The sequence below is a fragment of the Chrysoperla carnea genome, chromosome 1 (genome assembly GCF_905475395.1).
Source record: "Chrysoperla carnea chromosome 1, inChrCarn1.1, whole genome shotgun sequence".
In the NCBI taxonomy this organism is placed as follows: Eukaryota; Metazoa; Arthropoda; class Insecta; order Neuroptera; family Chrysopidae; genus Chrysoperla; species Chrysoperla carnea.
The window spans coordinates 100517908-100540970 of NC_058337.1; the positions used below are offsets into that span (position 1 = coordinate 100517908).

The window sequence follows — 23063 nt, forward strand, 5'->3', positions numbered from 1 at the left end:
TCAAGGTATATTCCTTCAAAATATAGGTGTAGAACCTCTATCTTGTGTAGTAACCGATTTGCAAAATTATTTCACGTACAGCAAACTTCATTATCAGCGAGTAACAGGGGCTGTTTAAATTTAAAAAAAAATAGGGTTCCGTACCAAAATAATAAATTCGACGAAATTGTGAACAAAAGGAGGATAAGTAATGACATATGAAGTGAAGGTTATATATAACACAATAATATTTGTGTATTTTTTGTTTGTTTGTATTAAAAATGTAAGTTTCCCAGCGAAGTGGATAGTTCACAGCTAGTTATTGCTATAAATTGAGAGGCTTGTAAAAGTGATTGTTTTTTAAAAGAAGTTTAATTTGTATTTTGATTTTATTTAAAAATAAAATAAATGAGGAATATTGTGATAAAGTTTGTTTTCATATATTATTTCTAAATATCTGGATGACCGAGCTTTGCTCTGTATTTTTTGAGTTAAAAAGACACAAATTTTATCACTAATATAAGACCCATAAAGATTTAATTATATTGTATAAGACATTTAAAATGTCTCCACACAAATACCATTTTGAATATCCCGGTAATGTCGTTTATTTCATTAACTACGATATACACCAAAAGATGTCAGGAAGAATAATATTTTGCGATGTATGTTTCAGTTTTTCATGAAAAAACGAATAAAACGACGTTTTTTAAAATGAAACCTTGTTAGATCGACTTATCGCCCCAAAAAACCCCTACATACTCATTTTCATGAAAATCGTTGGATATATCGTCGTATATATATATATATATATATATATATATATATATATATATATATATATATATATAAGAATTGCTCGTTTAAATATATAAGATTTTTATTTATTTTAAGTATTGGAAAAAATGGGCTTTACTAGCCTCACGTATATCTTATTCTTGAACCAAAAGAGTATTTTTTCTGTATAGCTTATTTATACATAAATTAGTAAGTATGTTAATTATTTAAATGTAAATATAAATAAAAACGTCATAACTCAATTATTTCTAAACATCAATAATAATAAACACATGCAGATTGAATGTTTGTTTATTACACGACACGATTAATGACCGATACTCCGATAGATCAATGATCAATTTGATATATATTTTTTACTATTTAATAATTATGATTTTCCAAATATGTAAAGTAATTAATTTATTATCATAAATTAATTTATTTTTACAAATAATAATATAATAAATTAATATATTATGTGTAATATTTATTTTTAATAGTTGCGTGATATTATTTATTTCATTTATTCTTCGTGTATTGTTTGTACAAAAATCTGTTAAAAATTGTTTAATTATTCATGCGACATTCGTATACATAAAACTAGTTAGTAAGAATTATCTGCAGACTAAATTAGATAAGCATATCCTAAATCTAAACGAGCCTAGAAAACAGTGTGTCCTAAGTGCTTACACATTCCGTAAATCGGATTTTTCCAGTAAATTATTGATGTTTGTATATATTCTTATACAATTAAATAAGCGCCCTGCGTAATAAAAATCTATCAATAAAGGCATTTTATCTTTAGTTTCAAGTTCTTTCTTATACCATGTATATGAAATATACCAAAGTATACTAAGTTTAGGCCCAAGTTTGTAAGGCTTAAAAACATTGATGAAATTAACAAAATTTTGGTATAGGTGTTCATAAAATCACCTAATTAGTCCATTTCCGGTTATCTTTCCATCTGTTATCACGATAACTCAAAAACGAAAAGAGATATCAAGCAGAAATTTTTATAGCGTGCTTAGAACGTAAAAAGTGAGGTCGAGTTCGTAAATGAGCAACATAGGTCAATTGGTTTTTGGGTCCGTAAAACCTATCTTGTAAACCGTTAGAGATAGAACAAAAGTTTAAATGTAAACTTTTGTATGAAACATTTTTTCATAAACATCACTGTTTACCTGTGAGAGCGGATTTATGCGCAAATTGTATAGTATGTATTATATGGGAATATCAGTTATATATGTGTGACATCTATGTATGTGTAATGTGACAGAATAATCAACACTGTCTATACATGGTATTTTAACAATTCACTCAGCCAATTGTTTTGTTTTGTCTTCTGTCTTCGACAGATACATCTGCTGTGACCTCTTTCTTATGTATTCTCTTTTTGACCTTTTAATATTCCAAGTCATTCATTCTAGAGGATAACTCCTGTAAAATTCAGTTGCAAGATTTGAGCCGAGCAAACATACATACATACATACATACAAATATTGCAACCAAAAAGCTTGTAAATAATAATAAAAACAAGTGAAAAGAAACAATTGACTTAGTTAATTGTTGAAATACCATGCATAGTCAGTGTTGATTTCTTTATCACATTACACAAACAAAAATGTATAGACAGTGTTGATGCGCAATCGTTTGTTTTTTGACGTCACGTAAATAACAAAAGATATTCACTTTAATAAACACACACACACTAATATACACTTAAATTAATGCACACTATAAAATATGCACCAAATTAATGCCCTTGTGGGTAAACAGTGATGTTTACAAAAAAATGTTTCAAACAAAAGTTTCTTATTTTTTTATAAGGAACATTTTTTACATTTAAACTTTTGTTCTATCTCTAACGGTTTACAAGATGGGTCCTACGGGCCCTAGACCCAATTGACCTATGATGCTCATTTACGAACTTGACCTCACTTTTTACGTCCTGAGTACGCTGTAAAAATTTCAACTCGATATCTTTTTTCGTTTTTGAGTTATCGTGACCACAGACGGACGGACGGACGGACAACCGGAAATGGACTAATTAGGTGATTTTATGAACAGCTATGACAAAATTTTTTTCCTAGCATCATTATTTTTAAGCGTTACAAACTTGGGACTAAACTTAATATACTATGTATATTTCATATATGCATGGTATAAAAATATGAGATGAAATTCTCAATTCAATATTATGCAACATCAATGCACTAAATAAATATATGAAAGTAAATATAATAATAGAGTAATTATATTATCAAAATAAGGTTAATTACCAATAATGACTGAATTTTATTGTTTTTAAATGTATATTAAATTTATGTTTTAAATATAACTTCAACCGTCATCAAGTTTTATCTTTCTTTATTGTTTAACTATTATATTGTTTAATAGTCTCAACTCTATTTTATTTTATTCGAAACATGAGACAAACATGATTTTTAAATATGTGAGTCTTTTAAAATTAATATACGAATTTTATATATAATGCTTTTTAATTGAAGGTATAATATTAAAATGAAAATTGGCTAAAAAGCAAATTTTTCCGCAGTATCTTTTATCCATCTATGAACTATTTGATTTTTTTAATTAACCCGAAACACGAAATCAAATCCAAGGCTAACCGAACATAGGTTAGAAGATAAAACACGTGCTTACTACTTGTTATAAACAATTCAATTCAAAAATATTATAAAAAATTCTGTGACGGCCTTTAAACTATCAATATTAACATCAAAAAATATTTATTGCACAATAATTATGCTGAAGCTAAAGTTGGTTCAAATCAAAGTGACACCGAACAAGAGAGAGTTAAGATGTGAGTGTATATACATGTGCATCATACACTCTCTCTTACTCGGTGCCAAACCACCATGACCCCGTAGTCCCGGAGCTGACCGTAAGAACGCGAGCCGATCAGCGGTACGCATAAAATATATTTTCCCTACTACTACTAACCATAGTCAATAGGATGGGGCTTTAGTGCCTCAACGCAGTGGGCACATATAACATGGGTGCTTTCTTGAAAGTAAAATTTTTGTTGACGAACTGTACCAACTTTGTCCTGCTTGGTAATTACTTTAAAATCTTCTATTCATTGAATAGAACAAAATAATATTTAAGTGCCTCGACGCAACCGGTGATAACACGGTGGCACGGATTTTTCAATGAATTTTCCCGTGTGCACGAACTATACCCATTCCGATCCGCTTAAAACTTTAACCAAATGAAAATTTAAACAATTTTATATACAAAAAAAAATAAGTGCCTCATTAGTTGCGGTTCTATATGCCTGGCAGGACGCCTAACATTTCGCGAGCTCCTATGCTACTATGTAGATAACTCTTCTTTCTAATTTTTTTTTTATTAATTTAATAATTAATTCTAATTAATTAAAATATCAAGCACTCTTTATAAATGACCTAAAGGTAATTTTGATCATATTTTTTGTATTAGAAAATCATTTTTTTATAACTTTCTTCGAAATTAAACTCCAAACATACTTCATTCATTCAATTCTCGACTTCTTTAACCATCCCTATCATTGGCTTCACTTCACAATTTTTTCGCTATTACCAAATGTATTTTTATTAATGTTTACATATTAATTTTACTTCAATAAATTTTTGCTACGCCTAGGTAAATGTTCTTTCTATACCTGGTAGGCTGCCTGTCATCTCTTCAAGTTCTATACTTCCACGTGTACAGCTTGTTATTCTTATATTTTTATTATTGATTTAATAATAAATTCCAATTAATTGTAATATGAGGCGATCTCCTCAAATAATTCTAAAAAAATAAAATTTTTATATTTTTAATATTGATCTGAATTTCTGTTATTAATTAAATGCTACATTTTTTCAATCACAACTATTTTCGCCTTTTCTAAGGCCAATGATTCTCGATCACAATTATCGTAGAGATTTATGGGGAAAGATGAATAAATACTTCAATAATCTATTACTTGTCATTTAAGCATTTCTTACTTTATTTAACACAATGTACACAGGCTAATCTTAATTTATATTAATAGAAAAAGGTATAATCTTATTAGCAATATACTTAAATTAATTCATAAAAAACCTATTTACCTAATAAAATACGAGTTACAAAAATATATTTTTAAACATTATCATTCTTATTGTGATCATCGTCATCATCACTATCATCATTATCATTATCATCAATATTTTCGTCATCATCATTATGCTATCACTTTGATATTCCTATATTAATACATACATACTATAAAATTTGTACCTAATTAACGCCCTCGTGGGTAAACAGTGATGTTTACAAAAAAATGTTTCAAACAAAAGTTGTTAATTTTTTTGTAAGGAACATTTTTTACATTTAAACTTTCATTCTATCTCTAACGGTTTACAAGATGGGTACTACGGACCCATGACCCAATTGACCCATGTTGCTCATTTACGAACTGGACCTCACTTTTTACGTCCTAAGCACGCTGTAAAAATTTCAGCTTGATATCTCTTTTCGTTTTTGAGTAATCGTGACCACAGACGGACGGACGGACGGAAGAGTTATCTACATAGTAGCATAGGAGCTCGCAAAATGTTAGGCGTCCTGCCAGGCATATAGAACCGCAACTAATGAGGCACTTATTTTTTTTTGTATATAAAATTGTTTAAATTTTCATTTGGTTAAAGTTTTAAGCGGATCGGAATGGGTATAGTTCGTGCACACGGGAAAATTCATTGAAAAATCCGTGCCACCGTGTTATCACCGGTTGCGTCGAGGCACTTAAATATTATTTTGTTCTATTCAATGAATAGAAGATTTTAAAGTAATTACCAAGCAGGACAAAGTTGGTACAGTTCGTCAACAAAAATTTTACTTTCAAGAAAGCACCCATGTTATATGTGCCCACTGCGTTGAGGCACTAAAGCCCCATCCTATTGACTATGGTTAGTAGTAGTAGGGAAAATATATTTTATGCGTACCGCTGATCGGCTCGCGTTCTTACGGTCAGCTCCGGGACTACCGTGAGAACACAAATTAGGACAAATCGGGTAGGGAGATGAAAATTTGCAGGTAGCTTCAACTAGTGGTCTTTTGTAAGATTCTTGAAAAACGCAAAAAAATAATACTTTCGAAAATTTTCGAAAACTAAAACAATGACGAATTGTTTTTTTTTTCTTCGAATTTATTAAAAATAATGCAAGTGCACCACTTTCTATACGGAGTATTTCAACAATTAGCTCAGTCAATTGTTTTCACTTGTTCTTCGTGAATTTTTTATTATGTGCGCTAAACGGTAAAAAATTATTAAGGTCAAACGAAAAGATCTACTTTTTAAGATTTATTACAGTCGTTAATTTAATCAAGTATAAAAAACATTATTTAATTAAAATATTAAATTTAAGAAATTAATGTGTCAAATGTCAAAAATAAAAACACAAATTGAAAGATTAATTATTATATCAATGTTCAATTAATCAATCAGTGATGTGGTGCCTCCTATTTATCAAAAATGTAATATAAACGCCACACAACCTCTATATTTATCTAGTGCGTGTCCACTAAGCCCAAATATTCTTTAAATGTATTTGTGTTGTATCAAAGCTGATGGTCACTTTGCTTCTTGTGTGCTAACTTAATTTTCAAATCGTGCAAAGCAGGTGTATGGGACAGCTGAACCTCGACGGGGAGAAAACCCGTTAAAAACCCGAAAACCTGACATAGAGTAAGATAACAATCAATCGTAGTTTTGGAAAATGTGAAAGTAAGGGACGAAATTGCATAAATAATATTTTTTAAATATAAATTAACATATTATCATAATTATATTTGTAAGAAAAAATGTAGTATTAAATTTTCAATGTCAAATAATACACAATCCATTGATAAGTGACCTGAAGGCGTGGCTTACCATTATGGCTACGTATTGTGTGCAAGCAACCATTTGACAGTTTGTTTACATTTATTTTTTAATTAATCTAAATGAAATTTTTAATAAATTCCGATCAAATTCAGGTCAGAAGAATTTTAGAAAAGCTAAGAAAATTATTGCAGCTAGTTTTTTTTATATAATGTGGTAAAAATAATGAAAATAGTGATGTTGTGAGTTTCTCAGCACTGTATTTGCAGGGTGTTAATTTAGAAGATCGACCACATGGAATAAATGGATCAGTGACAAAAAATGGAATAACTTACCAGTTATGTTCATGAAAAGCGGGTTTAGGTGAAAAATGCAAGCATGTCGCGTTTTTGAGCTATTTTTTCGAAGCTTATTACTTTACCGAATCTTATTACCTTTTTTTGTCATAATATATTAAAAAATGATTTTTTTTTAGAATAGCCACGTTTTTTTCTTGTACTGCCTTGAAAAGTTCCAAGATGGTGAAAATATTAAAAAAAAAAAAAAATTAATACTAACAGGTTGGCTGATAAGTCCCCGGTCTGACACATAGATGGCGTCGCTAGTATTAAATGCATATTATTTTTATATAGTACCAACCTTCAAATGATTCGTGTCAAAATTTGACGTCTGTAAGTCAATTAGTTTGTGAGATAGAGCGTCTTTTGTGAAGCAACTTTTGTTATTGTGAAAAAAATGGAAAAAATGGAATTTCGTGTTTTGATAAAATACTGTTTTCTGAAGGGAAAAAATACAGAGTCCGGAAACTCATTATCAAGCCAAGTTTTTGCTTCCACTGTATTTTTTCCCTTCAGAAAACAGTATTTTATCAAAACACGAAATTCCTTTTTTTCCATTTTTTTCACAATAACAAAAGTTGCTTCACAAAAGACGCTCTATCTCACAAACTAATTGACTTACAGACGTCAAATTTTGACACGAATCATTTGAAGGTTGGTACTCTATAAAAATAATATGCATTTAATACTAGCGACGCCATCTATGTGTCAGACCGGGGACTTATCAGCCAACCTATTATGAACAAGTGCAATTAGGAATGGCTGTGATAATAATAAAAAGAAACAACATTCATGATATATTCGTCCTTTAAAAAGCAAGTTGTATTAAATGTTGATTTGATAATGTATTTTTGTTGATTTGATAATGTATTTGGAAAAAATAATACAAGAAAGGCAATTATTCTATTTATTCCTTAAAACTGTGCACATTAAAACTAGTTTGATATTAAGCCACCAGATGTAGTGACCAAAGTGGTCCGTTATCAATAGACTTATATGATCATCCATAAAGTTTAATTAATGAAGTAGTGTGTCGTAACTATGGAAACAATTGAATAAAAACTAATAATTTACATCCGCTTATTCGCATGAGTTTTATTTCAGTAGTTTCCATGGTAATAACATACTACTTTATTACTATAATTTTATGAATGGGCATACTATGGTTTGTATATGTGATTTACATTGAAAATTTAATACTATTTTCTAAAAAATTTAAATAAGTTATTACCTAAATTTACATTAAAAAAATATTATTCATGCAATTTCATCTTTTAGTATCACAAATGCAACAAGTTTAATGAATTGTTATATTCAATAATTTGAATTTGATATTTACTATACCAATTACATATAAACAATTAAAAAATAGTCATATTTTAATTAAAACATGTCATTCATTGCAAATTTCATAAGAGAGAATTTCAAATCACATAACGAATACTGCGTTGAAATGAGTAATCAGTTAACAGCGTTGCCAACTCTACCAACTTTAAGGTAGATCTACCAACTTTGAATATCTTTATAATAGAAAGTTGGTAGATTTTCAACTTGGAGTAACTCAAAGTAATCTCAGATCTAAGATTAGATATATCAACTTTCAAGCAGAATTTGCTGAAAACTTTTTAACTCACAATTACCACCTAGACATATTTTGGATTGGCAACGCTGAATCAGTATAAGCGTCATCTAATGTAAAAATTAAACGAAAAGCCTATCGAAACATAAGTAATTCTGCTTTTTAATTGTACATACATGAAAAATAAATAATGAAGGTTTTTTCTTCATTTAAAGAAATAAATATTAAAATTTTTATTTATATTACAAATGTATTAATTATGATTGATTGCGTGCATACCACAAGTTATAATTAACAAGTAAACGCCACTGTATTATGAACTATTAATTCCTAGATACATCAGCATCATAGTAAATTTTTATCTTTTACAAGAAAATAATAATAATGATAATTATTAACATCTTATAAACACATTTTAGTGTAGAATTAATTTAAAATAGTGTGTCATTAAATGAGGCCTTCTAAAAAAAATTTCTTTTCACTGAGATCTTCATTGAATCATTACTATAATCGAAGCACATGTAATCGCAGCCAAATTGTCTTTAAATCCGAATATTAATTGTACTGGCCGGAAAATAAACGCCTATAAAATACGAACTTAAATCTTATTAGGCATAAACACATATTTATTAATATTTTTAAAAGCTCGTTTTTTTAGCATATATTTTTTATTCTTCCAATAACTAAAGCTTTCCATTCTCTTTTGTGTAATAAACAAGACGAAAAGTAAGAATAAAATTTTCGATATCTGGAGTAATTTTCAAAATATCGAAAATTGAAAATTTTGTTGAATTATTTAGCTTTCAATATTTCAAAAACCAAGGCAGATATCGAAATATTTTATTATTATTTTTCGTCTTCATTCATGAAGCTATAACAGAATTCATCATCAAAGTTGAAAATACGGTACAAATAATTTCAACCACATGTCTAAACTTGCTTTGGTGCTCATACTACCTTAACCTACTTAATTTCAATGAATTATTTTACGGAGATTTGCAAGAAAAACGTATAATTAAATTACAGTAATTATTATGAGTACTAATAAAAATGAGTTTATTTTACAGTTTTTTAAAGCTATACATATACTTGAGTTGTATATAATTTTTGGTCTTTTTCTTTTCTGGATAAATGATTTGATGAGGACACGTTGTTGGAACATAGAATGTATAAAACTCTTATCTGCTCTGATTAGCAACAACAATAAAAATAAAAATATTTATAAATAAATAAATTGGAATTGAACTTCCATATGATTTCCTGTCATCTTGTTAACTAACATATACAATATTGTTTATTTACAATATAGTTGTTCAGTTCAGCTCATACATTTTGATTAATAATAAACATCTATTTTGTTTACAAACAAATAAAATATCAACATACATAGTTTAATGTGTGTACTGTAACTGTATACAAACAATTTTATCATAGATTATATAGTGTGTCACATTTAAGATGAAGACACCCTCATATTTTCGTTATTTATAAGAATATCGATTTGAAATTTTGGATCGTCATCCAAGGTGATGGGTCACATTTTTAAGATACTTAGAACTTTAAACTCTGTCTACTACAAATTGACATATAGGGCCGATTTTTTATATTTTGCCTAGCGTCAGAGACATACCGATTTTCATGACAAAATTTGCATTCTTTATTATACCACGTATATATGTCCGCCCGTCCATCTGTCAACTCGATAACTCAAAAACGAAAAAAGAAATCAAGCTGAAATTTTTACGGCGTCCTCAGGACGTAAAAAGTGAGGTCGAGTGAATCGGGTCTTGTTTCCGTAAGACCACTCTTGTAAACCGTTAGAGAACAAAAGTTTAAATGTAAAAAAATTTTCCTTATCAAAAAATAAATAACTTTTGTTTGAAATATTTTTCGTAAAAGTCACTGTTAACCCGTGAGGGCGGAAATTGTATAGTATGTATTATATGGGAATATCAGTTATATATGTGTCACATCTATGTATGTGTAATGTGAGAGTACTCAACACTGTCTATACATACGACAGTAAGCAAGTATTCCACCGTACTATTTCGGTTTACTTTCTTGGCTTGACATTAAGCCAGTGTGATTTACATGATGATAGAAAATTTAAATACCTGACTTTGATTGTATTCGCTCTGTGCATGAATTTTTCCAGACAGTTACCATAATAAGTATTAAAAAATATTATTTATGCAATTTCGTCTCGAATTTCCACAATTTCTAATGCAACAAGTTTAAATTAATTGTTATTTTTCAATAATTTTGAAATGATATTATACCATTTACAAGTAAACAATTGAAAATTAGTCATAACAATCGCCAAAATTACCCACTGGAAGGGCTGGCGTCAATCTGATTCTCCCTTACAAGACTATGCACGGAGTCAGTAGTTTAGTTCTATCAAACCAAAGTGGCACTGAACAAGAGAGAATGTAGATATGAGAGCACATATCTTATATATAATATAATATAATATAATATATATATATATTTCTTGTGTGTGTGTGTATGTGACTGAACTCCTCCTAGACGGCTGGACCGATTTCGATGAAATTTTTTGTGTGAGTTCAAGGGGATTCGAGGATGGTTTAGATTTACAATTTGGTCCAGTACAACTGTTTTTGAGGGCTCCGTACCAAAAAAATGAAATTTCATTAAATGGTGGGGGCGCATATAAATCATATCACATTATGTATACTATGTGTACTATGTATTTTTAATAGTATTCAGGTATTGTCAATAGGCATTTATTAGAGCCATATGCGAGCGCAGCGAGCTCTACTATCAAAGGTCAGGCCAAAGGTCGAAGGTCAGGCCACTCCAATAAATAGGAGTTAAATTGGGGTTTAGCGGGATGGGTTTAGCGGACAGGCTAAACGTAGTATAGGTATTCATGAATTGGAGTTACGTTTTTACGGGACAACGTCCGTCGGGGCCGCTAGTATACATATATATCTCTTATTCAGTGCAACTTTGGATTAATAGAACTCTAACAAAGATGTGAACACGTATGTGAAAGATGTTGAAAGAGAACACACGTGTGAAAGATAGATGAAGCATATACTTTTTTAACCATTTTAAACATTTATAACGGATGCACTTTTTTTTTACTAAAACAAATCTTTATAATCTCTTTTTTCAAATTAATTTAGCATTCTATAATATCATTAACTTATTTTTTGATTTAGTTAACATTGATTGATTTGTAGCAAGAAAGGTTTCCGCTGAGAATTAATTGTATTGTTTATGTATGGCATAGCAAACATTATTTAAACTGGTAGTGAATGCACAGACACAGGTCAAAAAGAAGAAAAGTAAAACTTAATCCTTTTCTATATATTTTGTAACATTCCCTAACGACTATATCTTAATCGGTCAATTGATAACCGAATGGCCTATACCCAATTGAACTATTGTATTGGAAGAATAGCGATAAAAACGGAAATTAGAAATTGCATTGATTGCATGAGAAAAAATAGCCAATAGTTGAATTTTTGGAACTTCTGGTATATTGTAGAGTGTGAAATTCTGTGTCGTAATCAATCAATTAATTTCATGGATTACTTTTTAGACCCTGGAAACATTTTGTCTCCATCTAATTGTCGTAGCTTTTGACATTCTGAACAATTAGCTTAATAAGTTTCACAAATCTGTTCTAAACTTAATTGAAAATAGTTTACTTACGTTATTATAAAAAAGGAAAGCACAGTGTTCAGATCAAAATGGATGTTGTTGATTTTTCAACGTGTTTTCTGTTTCGTAATAATAATAATAATAATTGTAAAGTTAGTTCTTCTAGATTCAATTAATCATAATTTTTTTTTTTTTTTTGTAACTGGTGAATTATACAATTTTATTGAAATCATTTGGAACGCATTTATTTTAAATTACAATCATTATCCGTTAAGTGTAAATTTAATTATACGTGTTTAAAAATAATTACAATAGCATGAGTATAAAATTATAAAAATTGATACATTTCCTTAGAAAAAAACTCGATGTCACAAATTTTCACTATCCTAGAAAATAATATTTTAATCGGTTGGAATTAAAAAGTAGATACAAGATAATTTTTTATAGGATCCAGTAAAAATGTTTGTATATATGTGTGTAGAACAGAATCACAATGTGTGATTTTCTGAACATTTTTTTCTAAACCTCACCGTTTTTGAGATACCTACTCGTGATTGAAAAAACAAAACTTAATTATGATGTATATTTTATCGAAAATAACGAGTATTGCGTGGTTTTCATCAAATATTTGATTTGAAATTCAATGAACCTCATATTTTGGATACCTTACTTCACCGATCTTGAGATATCAGCGTTAGATAGAAAAAATTCGTATTTTTAGGCTAAAATTTTCTCATCAATAATATTGACGATTATCACTACGGAAACATTGTCACATAAAAGACACTGAAAAGAGGTGCCAATTTATTTAGTTTGTTTGTCAATTCACAAAGTTGTTCTTGATTTTCCCAAACAAACTTGTATTTCCTGCTAGATGCCCACAATATTGGAAACACAATTTAAATTTATCCATCAATTTAATTATTAGATAATAAATTTTTATTTCCAGAAGTGAATAGAAGCGAAAACACTTTAAATAACTGCTCATATATAAATAAACACACACTCTAAAGTAAATGACTAAACAAAGAAAAGAACTGATTCTTTTTTTTTTAATGATTAATTAATTTTATTACTTAATAAAGTTTAATTAATCGAGATAAGTGTATACGTTCATTAAGTAAAGAAGTATTTCATTTTATTTGTGAATTGAAGTTATCTGTGAAGTTTTATATGTGGCAAGCATAGCAGATAAACAGTTTTTTATTTAAAATTCTAGCCATTTTATTTAATTCCATCTGGTAACCGACCTGTGTAATTGTTTCCAAACAATATATGGGCATTTCATTTTCAAAAGTCTAGAAACCTCCTCTTAATCTATGAATATTCATTATAACAAATAATTTTTTTAGAGGTAAATTTTTTCAATACCAAAAAAAATAATCTAATTTATCGAGTTTTCTTTATTATCATGGAAAACAACCATTCTAGACATTTATTTTTATACCCTGTATATATGTAATATATATCAAGGTATACTAAGTTATGTCCCAAATTTGTAACGTTTAAAAATTTTGATGTCACGAACAAAATTTTGGTATAGATGTTCACAAAATCATCTAATTAATCCATTTCCAGTTGTCTGCCCGCCTGTCTGTACGTGCTTAGGACGTAAAAAGTGAGGTGAGTTTGTAAATGAGCAAAACGTAAATCAATTGGATTTTGGATCCTTAGGACCCATCTTGTAAACCGTTTGAGATAGAACAAAAATTTAAATGTAAAAAATGTTTCTTATTAAAAAGTAAACAATTTTGCTTGAAACATTTTTCCGTAAACGTTGATTTTTCCTCACGGGTATGCAAATTATGATAAAACTTTGGTATCCATTTTCTCCAAAATTTTCAAAGATACGGAGTTGAAAATATGCAGGTAGCTTCTAGAAGAATTCTAGAAAAAATTTCGAATTTTTTTAATCCAACCCACTGACATTCAATACTTTCTGTACACGGTGTTTCAACAATTAACTCTTTTACTTGTTTTTTAGTAATTTTATTCGTAACTACGATTAACATGGTCAAGTCTGCAGTTTTTATTTTCGATGACGCGTTCGGGTATTTTGAATGGCATTTGATGAATAACGCGAGTAATTTTGACTCTTAGTTGCTAAATCGTACGCGGTTTATTCGTATAGACCGTGCACGTGTCTAGGGATGTGATGTCATAGAATCATCTATGCTGCCAATTCTTCGGGCTAAGCGCGAAATAAATGTTCACCAAATTGTTCTCGTAATAAAGCCATATGGTTTCACAAGCTGTGTAGCCTTTTTGTTAGTACCAAATGTCTTGGAGGTTAAGGGCTTCAATTTCAGAAAACAAATAGTCCGTCGTCATTGACAGCTACGTTTCGGCCACACCAAACCGTTGTTTTGTCGGGAAGTAATGACATCTTTTGAATCTCTTCAGATTGCTCTTCACGCCAAATATCTTTAGTGATCTAGAACAGCCTTTATATAAATCAAATCCATGACGACTTCTTACTTTGCTAGCATTTCGTACATTGACTAGACTTTTCGCTGAAATTCAATAATTTTTAATTAAATTGCTTAAACATTATATATATTTACATTAAAATGACTCATTTGATAAAAAATAACTTCATTTCTGTCTAAAAAAAATTCTTTTTTAAAATAGCATAAGATAATTTTAATCATTCACATGTATATTATCTCTTCTCATGTGTAAATATTACAAAATTAATTAAGAATGTCTTGAGGACGCGATGCGATGCGATACAAAGCTATGCGGACGTGTAATTTAATACATTTTATATGTTATACATATACATGCTATACTTATAACACATAATATGATTAATTGATGACTATAGGCAATTTATTTTATAATTATGTAATTTATTTTGCATAAAGTAGTAAGTAAATGACTACTTCTCTTTAGCTTGTATACTTCGGAATTTAAATTAATAGTACAGTCACTCACTACACGTATCAAAAACTCTTCAAAATTCGAGATAATTTTATAGCAGTTTGTAATTTGGTTATAACACTTTTGAATTAGACAAACAGTCCAACATATCTCTTTAACTGGGACAATTTTTTAGCTTATTTTTCCTATCAAATCGGTCATTGCACACGGGCCAAAGAGAATTGTTAACAAAACCCAAATTTGCCTTTATCTTTCCTTAGATAGCCTATTAGTATTGTATGTGTAGATATAATAATTGGATAAGTTAACATGGCTGTCAGTTATTAAAAATTTAGAAAAAAGGAAAGTAACGACAGCACTTTGTTCGCTTTTATCGTAGATAATGAATGCTATTGAAATGCGAACACTTGAATTTTGCAACACTTTGTAGAGACTTGAGTTAAAGCTGAATATTCCATGCCATAATAATATTTTCATTATTATTTCAAAATAAAATTTTAGTAGTTTGATATACTAGAATGGAATGTTAATAAAACATCAATAATACAATTAATATTCCTTTTGAAAACCATTCAAATTTAATATCAAATTAATTGAAATATTAAACAAGTGATTTTCAACAATTAATAGTCATTAATTATCATAAAACACATTTGCTATGAATTCATTTAATTTTATTTCATAAATATTATTCAAGTTAAATTTGTTTATTACCCATGCCGCTATCACATCCAAATTTTATCCAATTTTGATAAACTTATATATGTAAAATTTGCTTGTGTTATCAAAAAAATCAGATTTTTAACTTGATGACGTCATCTTAATCCAAAAAATTTAATTTTGCTATAAATTTTATCCCATTTTTATAAACCAAGTATGTAATCCTACTAAATTTGGGTCATACTTTTCAAATTTGTGATCAAAATTAACCTAGCTCTAATAGTTTTCAAGAATGTGGGGTTCTGGTACCGAAATCAAACATATAGGTGATATGTTTGATTTTTGGATCTAGCGAAAAACTGACATCACAGCTGAAAATAATGACCCAAAATTAGTGGGTTTCAAAAAAAATTCCAATAAGATCGGAACAAATTTGTCTGAGTTTTCAAAAAAATCAAATTTTTTAACTTGATGGCGTCATTAGAATCCAAAAAATTTAATTTTGCTCCATCTCTTCCAAATTTTATCCAATTTTTATAAACCAAGTATGTAATCCTACTAAATTTGGGTCATACTTTTCAAATTTGTGATCAAAATTAACCTAACTCTAATAGTTTTCAAGAATGTGAGGTCCTGGTCCCGAAATCAAACATATAGGTAATATCTAGCGAAAAATTGACATCACACCTGAAAAAAATAACCCAAAATTAGTGGATTTCAAAAAAAATTCCAATAAGATCAGATCAAATTTGCCTGTGTTATCAAAAAAATCAAATTTTTTAACTTGATGACGTCATTAGAATCCAAAAAATTTAATTTTGCTCCATCTCTTCCAAATTTTATCCAATTTTTATAAACCAAGTATGTAATCCTACTAAATTTGGGTCATACTTTTCAAATTTGTGATCAAAATTAACCTAACTCTAATAGTTTTCAAGAATGTGGGGTCCTGGTCCCGAAATCAAACATATAGGTAATATCTAGCGAAAAATTGACATCACACGTGAAAAAAATAACCCAAAATTAGTGGATTTCAAAAAAAATTCCAATAAGATCGGATCAAATTTGCCTGTGTTATCAAAAAAATCAAATTTTTTAACTTGATGACGTCATCAGAATCCAAAAAATTTAATTTTGCTCTATCTCATCCAAATTTTATCCAATTTTGATAAACCTAGTACGTAATCCTACTAAATTTGGGTCATACTTTTCAAATTTGCAATCAAAATTAACCTAGCTCTAATAGGTTTCAAGAATGTTGTGTCCTGGTACCGAAATTAAGCACATAAGTGATAGCTAGCGAAAAAATGATGACCCAGCGAAGCGGGCGAGTATCAAGCTAGTATTATATAAATGCTTGGTATAATAACTACAAAATAACATTTTACCTACATTTTAGAATGACAAATAATTACAAGCGCCAATAGATAAGGATGTTGAAAACTAAGATGATTAAAATATTTTTTCATGAATCGCTATAGTTTGTAATCGCTGCAATCGGTATACTATTATTACAATATATTATACAATGCATAAATAATGATTGTTAAAACTTAAATGGTAAAGAATGAAAAGCTGTTAACACTTATTCATGTTTACAATTTCTTCAATACGTAACTAAAACGTGATATTAAAATAAAAAATAAATAGTCATGCGTGAGTTAACGCACGCGCCGAAGTTTTGATGTCGTATTATTAACACGCAATGCATATCCATTGTACCAAAAACATGACAAAATATTATATTTTTTATTTTAGACTACAAGCCCATGCTATTTCTTGGGTGAAATGCCCGAGCAGAAATCACGTTAAAAAAGATGCTCCTATATGTTTAAGCACCATTGCGTCTATTTTGCGCGATACAGGTGAGTACAAGTAAGAATATGAATGTCACACCCCTTGACCTTGGTGTATCACCTCTACATCAGAAAATATGTACGGCGTTTCTGGATACTCTGCAGAAGTATCCGAAGTGAATTACATAAATGCCGTACAGAAATAAATCCGGTAACTTCGGTACCGGAAGTTAAAAAAATCTCTAGTCAATTTTCAAAGCCCTGCGTGATTTATTTCTGTACGGAATTTATGTAATTCGCTTCAAATACTACGCCGTATATTTTTGCTGGTGTAGGGGTATGACATTCATATTCTCACCTGTACCGCGCAAAACCGACGCCATGGTTCTTAAACTTATTTTTACATAGCATCTCTTCCAGTATGATTACTAATGGGTCATTTAACCCTAAAAATTTTAGTATGGGCTTGTAGTCTATATATATAATAGACTTGTTCTCAAGTGGTCATAGTATCCGACCAATTCCCTGCTGCGTTTTTTCATACCGATAGCTTAGATATGACGTTATCGTGATCATTTGAGAACGCAGCACTTTCGAAAAAAGCCGTAGAGATAAGTTTGGTAGACTCGCCAAAAGAAAGACACTCACGAAGTTTTAAGTATGTATTAATCATTTTACAAAGCACCATTTCTCTGTCCCACGGTCTATAAATAAAGCTTGGTAAATTATATGTTTATGAGCCGTGCTAAATCCAAAAATAATACGCATTTCCTTGTATCACTTTTTAGATTTTCTTGTAAAACTTTTTTTAAAAAAGCCAAAAATCGGAAATTCGATTATTTAAATCACAAATCGTCTTTGTTCATTTTATTCGACTTCTTCTTACTCCTCCGAGCACGATTTTTCTTTCCATTTCCTGCAAGAGTTATGAAAAACTAACCAGGTATCATTAATTTGTTGGGATATAACCAACTGACAATTTCCAAGACTACTAAGCTCTTGAGTCACTATCCTCCCAATTATCCCCCTGAATTTCTGGATTTTTTGATTTTTCAAATTAGTTTTTCAGGAAATCTGACCTGATAGAAGCTTTAAAATATGTTACCCAGTTTCAGTCGGTAAAAATTTATAAGAAGCAGTTAAAAAAATTACGTGCAGTTTTTTAGTTGTAGACTTAACAACAACTTTTAGTTGCAGACAATGTTATGATTTTCAAATTGTTGACTCTTTGGTACGGATCCATAATAAATAATCATTATAATATTGAATTTATTCAATGAATGGATTTAAATGGATTTATTATTTACTATGTATTTAATATTAATAAATATGTATATATAATAATAATTAACGCATTTCTTTTTATTTGCAGGTAGTGACTGCATTAGGTAACACGTATCATCAGAAATGTTTTACGTGTGCACGATGTAGACAACCATTCCCTTCCGGTGAGAAGGTCACCTATACTGGTAAAGAGGTGTTGTGCCAGAAATGTGTTCAAATACCTGTACGAGACACAAGCACTCCACAAACAAGTCCAACATCAAATAATCCTAATGGTAAGATCAGTTTTACTAGTAACTCGAACCTTTAGCTTTGTATTACCATGGGAGAATTTGTACCCTTTTTATAAACTCCCCAATACTTCCACCACTTATCATCAAGCCTTACACAAACAAGAAAACATGTTTTCTAAAAAGGTAATCAAATTTTCATTAAAAATAGTAATCATACCGGCTCAATTGAATTTCAAATAAATAAACTGAATAAATTAAAATCGATGAATAAATATATTGAAAGTTTGGCAACTTTTTTTCTCTCGGGGTTTCAAAAAAATACAATTCCATTATAAGAAACTGAAAAGATGCGATCTTTTTTAATACTTCCCATCGTTAAGAATTTCATGAAGGTGATATTTTCGAACCATTAAGAGACTTTCAGATAGTTATGCGACTCGAGTCCTGTTTTTCTCAATTGACTGTAGTGAATTTGTCAAATTCGTACTCGAATGAAAACCAATTTGACTCTAGTGAATTTATCAAATTCGTACTAGAATGAAAGCGAATTTGACTCTAGTTCGCCTACACTCAATTTTCTGAGTTAACTCAATGCGACTGAATAGATACGATTACAAAATTAATGTATTTCATATTAATTAATAATCAATATTGCTAATAGGGTATTCCACTATTTTTGTAAAAGTACTTCAAAATGTTGATTTTGCTAATAAAAAGCCACTAAAAATTTATTTCGGAAAAATACACACGCTTTCTTGCCAAAAACTTAAATTAAATTTTGAACCTTTTTTAAACTGTCAAAAACGCGGGCATCCAATTTGGTTACGTAATACCGGTATCATTATACGAAATAACACAGATAACTTTGAGAGAAATATTCATAGACATCTGATTATAATAAATATAAATACTTATTATCTATGTATATATTATACCCAGCTGTCTACACTGAACTAATTGATGGTCTATGACTCATACCGCTATGACATCACAGCAAAGCTTACCCGCGTTTTAGGTCAGTAGATATACAGTTAAAAATTACGATTTTTAATTTTAATATTTTAAAAGAAAAATGTGCTTTTATGACTCGAAATCAGAATATTTAAGTATATTTTTACATAAATTTTAATTTTTTTCAAATTTCATGATTTATTTTTGACTAACGATAATACCGTATTTGATTTAGTTAATACATGATAAGTCATTCTCAGTTCTGGACACACAGTTAGGGCTACGTAACCATCTTATGCGTATCCCGGCATTCATTTAATCGGTGTTGATATTATATTTATTTTATTTTTTAAATAAAATATAACTTTTAACACATTCAAGTAATTTAGTTTATTTTATTTGTATATTTTTCTTTGTCGGTAAAATAAAATACTGTATTCCCGTCTAAGATATTTGATTTAACGAAATCGTGACTAAATTTTTTTTTTTCAAACTTAGTTTTATTTCAAAATCTTACTGTGAGAGATATTTTTATATTTTTAACAAATCAAAAATATCTTTATATACGATTTTTATGCTTTTAAATAGTTCTACTAACTAGTAACTAGTTAATCATCAGTAGTTGAAATCATTTATTTTAATTTAAGGTAGTTTGGCACTCAAAGCTCTTATTCCTATCTCTATAAATTATAAATGCGAAAGTAAGCATGTTTGTTTGTTTGTTACGCTTTCACGCTAAAACTGGAGAATTTTTTTTAATGAAACTGTACAGCAATATAGCTCATACTTCAGAATAACACATGAGCTATAATTTATAAAGATATATTAATAAAAAATCAAAGAATAATTACGACTATTATACATTTAAAAAAATAGAAAGTCGTATATATATTTTACCCGTGTAAAACAATCCTTACCATTATTTCGAGTGTTATAGAAAGGAGATAAGTGAGAGCAATCTTTATCAATCTATAATTTTAAATCCAGCGAAGCGGGTGGGTATCACTATAGTATATTATAAATGTGAAAGTATAAGTATGTTTACTTGGTTGTTTGGTACGCTTTCCCGCAAAAACTACAGAATGGATTTGAATAAAACTTGACAATACATGAAAATAACACATGAGCTATAATTAAAAAATATATATTTAAAAAAAAATTAAAAAATTATATTTATTGTTTTGACATTTCATAAAACATGTTGAAGGAGATATAATTTATGGACATCTGTTCAACCAAGGTTATGAAACATAGTTCTTGCATTAAAAAAAATTCAAAACTGATTATTTGAAACATATACCTGTGTCTGTGTAAAACAATCGAAGAAATGTACTTTTGTTTATTGCATTATCATTAAAAAGAAGGAGTTTAAAAGATATAATATTTTAACATTTACAAAAAAAATTTATTTTAACGGTTAGTTTTAATCCTATTTCTTTATTTATTTCCATTTTTCAAAGCATTATGCCTCTAAACAAATTAATTTTTTTGTAAGAAGTATGTCTGATAACCTTGGTTGAACAGATGTCCATAAATTATATCTCCTTCACCCTGTTTGTTTCATAATGATCTTTGCCAGTTATTTGATATTTTTTCTTAAAAAAAATTGCTATTTTTGACACACAATTTAAGAAATATAATTACTTAAAATTATGCAAAATCACCTGAGCTCTTATGAGCGAGTGTCTCAATTCAATAAGGTTGGAAATTAATGGTTTATGAAAATTGGCAAAAAACCTTTTTTTAACCTCCAAAAAAAAATTAATAAATTTCAATAGGAAGAACGATGGCTCAAACGTCGACAGGCTATCAAATATTGATAAATTTAAATAAAATATATAAATTATTAATTAAATTTTTATAAATTAAAAACAGCTGATTATTGAATTTGACATTTAAATTTTAGGTAACTCAATTTTTATAAATTACCAAACTACCTTAAATAAATAAAAATTCGTGATGAAAGTTATGTCTTATAAGGAAGTATGATCACGATACCGGACAATGTTAAATCTGCAATGTGGCAAATTGTTAAATAGAGGGTGACAGGTGTGCATTATTAAAAATTTTTCGAAATTAAAAATAATTATCAAAAACCGATAATTGCATCTTATTGGGCTTGGCTGTATGTATACAAGGACTTACCATTGACTCTATATTAGGCCCTATATCCTGAAATTTCAAAATTTTCGACTTAATAATAAATGGTTCATATATTTTCTTTAATATTTCTAAAATAAATATATTTTTATTCCTAATAACAAACCGATTTATTACCTTCTTGATTTGCAAAATCTCAAACTTTTGTCTCTTGGTGTGTTCAAGGCCTTAACCTATGATAATAAATAAGCCCGTATAAAAAGAATAAAATAAAAAAACTAGTTATTGATAACAAATATCAAATATCACTCTCAAAGATCAAAAACCAACCAAATAAAGTAATGCGGAATTTATTTTTAGCAATTTGTAAAAGTTGTAGAGAAATTTATCTATTTACATTTTTTTTTTAAATTCCAACATATTGTCAATACATTTACTCGAAATAATCATACATATTATCATGGTCTGGAATATCATCTGTCTTATATTTTCTGGCAAAAAGCAATAAATACCCATACGAAAGCAATCTTGCAAGAAGAAAAAATAAAGGCATGTCAATGGTTGAGATTCTAATAAGGAGACCTATTCTTTATAATCGAGAAAATAAGGCATTTGACCCAGGAAAAAACTCCGCGCAAGTAGGATTTTTATAGAATCCGTTGGAAATTGTTTGTCTAAATGTACTCAACAAATCATATATTCATACGAACATGTTTATTTTCGATTTACGCCCATAAAGTGGGACAGAAGTCCCCTTCCACACCACATTCAATTATTATGTGATTGGATTTAATATTTTAGACGATTCTAAGCATTTTTTGGTCTTGGGTATTTTTACCTAATCTCACCGTTTTCGAAATATAAGCATTTGAACAAAAAATGTGGATTTTCGCCGAAAACTCGTTATTTACAAAAAATCGGGGTTTTGTCGAAAATTCGTCATACTGTATCAGTATGAACGCCATATTGTGTACTGTATTGAGGGAATAGTAACATTGTCAA

At 29.0% G+C, this 23063-nt stretch overlaps 1 protein-coding gene across 6 annotated transcripts in view; it reads left to right on the forward strand.

Annotated features, from left to right (window-relative positions):
- Positions 1-23063, forward strand: part of LOC123295303 (actin-binding LIM protein 3) — a 118758-nt gene that overhangs the window by 77111 nt on the left and 18584 nt on the right. For all 6 annotated transcript variants that reach the window (XM_044876634.1, XM_044876626.1, XM_044876600.1 and 3 more), the window contains exon 3: positions 18866-19052. In XM_044876634.1, the coding sequence (XP_044732569.1) occupies positions 18866-19052 (187 nt within the window). The remainder of the gene's footprint in view (positions 1-18865; positions 19053-23063) is intronic.